Raw genomic sequence first — 4,889 nt, forward strand, 5'->3', positions numbered from 1 at the left:
TGTTAATAAAAAGGACTACTAAGAACAAAAAATTAGGCTAGGCCTACAGTCTGCAGCAGGGTTGCCACTTTTATAGTAATTACTATTCTAAAATAGTAATTACTATTTTTTTAAAAAGTCTATAACAGCTTCATTACATTAGCTAATATTCTAAAAACCTAAACTTAGATACTAGGTATACTAAAGTATAGATCTATAAGATTAGATTCTACTATATAAATTTGTATCCCTAGTAATAGAGAAAAACAGAGAAAAAAAGCAGAAATAGTAATAGTAATAGTAATTACTATTTTTCTCTCCTTTTTTTCTCTCTTTTTTATTTATTATAAATGTATTAAATATAATTTTTAGAATTTAAATTTATAGATTTATAGACTAGTTTACTTAGCATCTATATATTAATTTTTAGAATTATAGCTTATGTAATTAAGTAATAATAATGTTTTTAAAAACATAGTAATTACTATTTTAAAAATAGTAATTACTATAAAGTGGCAACCCTGGTCTGCAGCCTTTAGATAAATGTTGTTCTGCAATATAAAAAATTAGCTAAAAATCTACTCTATATAACCTAACTATTACACTCTAATTGCCCTTAAGCCTAACTGCTACCTAAAATTAGTAGGCTAAGACCTTACACTAGCAATTGCGTTGTCACATCTTCTGCGCTAACTCTACCCCTTAGGCCTGCTGTCCTGCCCACTCCTAGCTAAACCTCCCTCTTAAAATACGTCACCTTGCAAAGTTACATATCCTCTGTTGCTTCACAGCCTTATTAACTCTAACAAGAACATTAAGACTAATCTAAAACTACAGTGTTATATTTTTAAAGTAAGTTAGAAATGCAGCTTAGAGAAAAAGGCAATAAATTATTAACCTACAAGAATAAGCTCTGTCTTAAGTAAGAAGGTAAGATAAATAGAGCATCTTATAACTAGCTATTTACTATTAATCTAGCTAAAGGTACCTTAGTAATAAAAAAGTTAGACTGTTATTAATTTTTTTTTTAGAGCATGCTTATCTCTAACAACCTTGCATAAACTCTGTTAAGAACCCGCAGGCACCTAAACCCCCTAGAGGTAGTGTCCTATTATAGAGGCGGAATTCATCTTAACTTGCCTGCTCCTCTGTTACGTGTGCTATGCTGTAAGGAGCGCCTAGAGTTTTTACCTTATTGCATGTAAAGTGTTCCTTAAGGGGAACTATAAGTTATTAGCATATAGGGAACAGAAAGTTATGTTCTAGGCATACTAGAACAAGAACGCATGTTTAGGACTTGCTAAAAAGTTTTCTTAAAAGACTGCAGTAACCCCTCTCTGCTTATGCCCTAGTTTTTAAAGTGTTCTTAACCTCTTAGAAGACAGGTTTTCCTCCAACAATTCTGCGCGCCCGTTTAGCAAGTCTCTCCTCTCTCCCCCGGCACTAAAACGATTGAAATTGAAGCGGACTAGCCCTTTATTCTCTTACGTCCTCCCCCTCATCGTTCCAGGGCCTACCTGCTCTCGAGCCTTCGCGATGGCAGTCGGCGGTTATATCGAGTCTGTTAACTAGGCGAACTGCCCAAAATGTGGATACAACAATATAACGGGCAAGGAAACATGCGAAGGAACTTTGGCCGATGGAAGCACATGTGGTGCTGCACTTCCTATTGCTCCAGCTTGATAAGGTAATCGGCCTCTATAGGCAGCCTTTGGAAGTCACAGTAATAAATCCTAGTAGCATCAACATAGAGAAATGGTAGCAACTATAATGGCATGAACTAGTAAAGGGGTTGTAGTTGTTAAAGTTTAGCAGTTCTTCTAGGATGTAGGCAGACACACTCCTTATTATGCATAATTTAAATCAGCAATTGTATAATCCTATCTTAATCCTTACTGCTAGGGCGCGCTATAGCCTCGCCACTGCATCCAAGCATCTGTGTGATCCTTAAACCTATAAGCTCTAAGTGCCTTCTAAACTTCTGCTCTCTACTAGGTTAGATAATTACTTGCTAAAGTAGACAAGTTTATCTTACTAGAAAGTTAAAGCTTAGTTCTAATCTAGCCTTAAAAATAACCTATAATTTTAAAGTTAATAATCCTAATCTCTCCTGTAGTTAGCTTATCCTCCACAATAATATTTCTAGGTCTAAGATTAGCATAATAAAAGACAGGTTTAGAGCAATCTATCCTTATTACCTTACATCCTGCTTAAACTAAATTAAAGTTGTTGCTACCTCTAGGCGTAATAAGGAAGTATTTAGATATGTTTTAATTGTCTACACTACTAATCCTATCCCCTTTCCACTCTGCTATTTCCTTGCAGACCTCTACCACAACATTAACATAGTAGAGTCGCCACTGTGTATCCAGGGTTGGCCATGCAACGTCCAGAGTCCAACCCTAGAGCCTGCAGAGGAACAGGTAGGATTAGTTATTACTAAACACATAATGTATAACTTTAGGTGTTATAAAGCTAGGTTGTTAATTTTAAACAAACTTTAAAGTAATTAATTTAAGTGTAACACCCTTCTTAATGTACTAAACTTTATAAAAAGCATAGTCTCTAATAAACTAAACAGTAGAAGCATTACTAGCTTTATAAACCAGCGTAATGTATAGGCTATTAGGCAATGTTGTAGGTAGAAGCGGGATTAGTGCTTCTATTAATATGTAGCTTAAATAGTTGCTGTAGTTATTCTAAGTTGCCCTATTAAATAGACAGGGTAAACAACAAAAAATAAAGCTGCTAATAAGCTAGGTATCTAAGTTAATTTATCTAAAAGACTTATTAATATAATCTTTGCCCTATTTCTGCACAACAGTAGTAGAAGGATACTAGCTAAGAAGTAGTGCACTATAGATGTATTATTAATGCCCTAGAGAACAAATTTTAGCAGTTATTTAAAACTATAACCTATTATCTTACTATAATAGGACCTGTAAGGTATATTAGAGCTTTAAGAGTAATAACACACAGTAAGAGAGATGCAGGCTCTATAATCTAAATTACTAAGTAGATTATTATGTAAGCATTTGTTCACATAATCTTTAGGTCTCTCTAGCGCTAAGGCTAGGGCCTATTTCTAGGCATGCATTAGCATATAGCTCCTGCCTGTTTACATTATTAATTAACAACACAATTTTATTACTTATTTAAATAATAATAGTGTTAGCAACTATTTTTAGGTCCTTAATTATAAATAGTTCCTAAATTAGTCCTCTACTCCTAGAGTAGCAGGTCTAGTTCCCTTTTTTAGGCCCCTACTTTCCTAATTCCTGTTTGCGTACCCCTGCTAACAAAAACTTCTAATGTCTAACACCAGAACTGTTGTTCGCCGCAGTCGTCGCTAGTGCTAAGGTCAGGGTCGTGAATGTCACCGTGCCGTGAATAACCCAGCTGTTAGTCTGCTTAATATAGCCTAGTGTGTCTTAAAGGTAGGTGCTAAGGCGTGTAGCATGCTTGCAGATTAGGGTTGGCCAAGTTAACCCCTAAAGCTATTGCGCTGCTATAGCTCCTTAGTGCTAGTTGTTTAACTAGTGTCTTAGTAAGAGTTTACATAGCTATAATTAAAGATTAGTAAATTATTTTTACTAATAACTCTAAAAAATTTCTAGCTTAGTATTATCTACGCAGCGCAGTTAGCTTATCACATTCTTGCTGTTAGCTAGGATTAGGTAGTAAACTATACTAGTAGCCTTTAGGCTTAGTGCTAGGTAAAATAAAACTCTTTTTCTCTTATTCTAGCTATCTTTTACTTTTAATTGCTTATACTCTAATTTGTACCTTCTTTTAACTGCCCTTAACACCCCCTCTTTACAGGTCTGCCTTACTCTTTATTTTACTGTAGTTTATATTATTATTTCTATTAACTACTTTAAGCGTTTGCTGCGCTCTTGCGCTATAGCTAATAAGTTGTAATTAAAGGTAATTAAGGTAAACCTTATTAGTAAAGCACTTAATACCTTTTACATCTCTTTTAAAAAAAAATGCAGAGGCCTAGCTATTACAGGCGCTAATGCATTATACTATATTAGTAGGGAAGGTATAGCTTAATACTAAACTTACAAGATTTTCTAACATTAATAGGACTAAAAAATTCCCTTCTTAACTTAATACACACTTTGCAGGGTCTCTCTACTACACATTTACTGCCCTTAAATTAGGGTAATAGAGATCTCTTTAGTAACTTATTAGCACTAAGTTTAGCAGTCTACTCTAATAACTTTAATACTAAGCATATTCTACTGCTTCTTAGAGCAGTTCTTAACAACAAGCCTAATAAAGTTATATAAGACAATGTTTACGCTGCTGTTACTATGTTAACAGCTTTTATAATTACTAAACCTACAACTCCTCTGCTGTCTGCCCTATCCCTTACTGCCTTCTTCTAGCAGACGCTATAGCAGCATAACACAGGCAGCTTTGCAAACTCTACTAAACACTACAAATATGTAAATAGCGTGCTAAAGAAGGAACTAGGACAGCTATACATTAGGGTCCCTAGTTTCTTTAATGCCTACTTTAAAAGCGTCCTAGATCTAGAGTTAGTAGCGCAGGCTGTGTTTAATAAGTGCAAAGAAAGGGATAATCTGCTCTACAAAAAGGAGAGTAGCTAGCAGGGCTAGCCTAAAGGCGTAAAGGAATGTGACGTCTTAAGCTAGTTTATGCCTCTTACTAACTAGCTCTTAGACTTTATAGAAGAGAATTAGCCTACCTCTAGGCTTTAACAGCAGCTGCTAGCACAACCCTACTAGCCTGTACAAAGCTCTACTGCTAACTACAAGTTAGATGTTAGCTTTATAGACAACCTAAGTGCTAGCGTTAACTCTAAGTGCTATTAGTTGCAGATTCTTATACTAGGAGAACTTAAAAGCAATCTATTAGCAGACAAAGCGTCTAAAGCGTAG

At 35.0% G+C, this 4,889-nt stretch overlaps 1 protein-coding gene across 1 annotated transcript; it reads left to right on the forward strand.

Moving 5' to 3' along the window:
* Positions 1 to 4,388: 4,388 nt before the first annotated feature.
* BDR25DRAFT_208942 (uncharacterized protein) lies at positions 4,389 to 4,598 on the forward strand (the record flags this gene model as incomplete). Its single annotated transcript, XM_033684590.1, has 1 exon — positions 4,389 to 4,598. A coding segment is annotated over one exon (210 nt), but the record flags the coding sequence as incomplete, so codon positions are not given.
* Positions 4,599 to 4,889: the final 291 nt, after the last annotated feature.

The sequence above is a fragment of the Lindgomyces ingoldianus genome (assembly GCF_010093535.1).
Source record: "Lindgomyces ingoldianus strain ATCC 200398 unplaced genomic scaffold BDR25scaffold_2, whole genome shotgun sequence".
NCBI classification, from domain to species: Eukaryota; Fungi; Ascomycota; class Dothideomycetes; order Pleosporales; family Lindgomycetaceae; genus Lindgomyces; species Lindgomyces ingoldianus.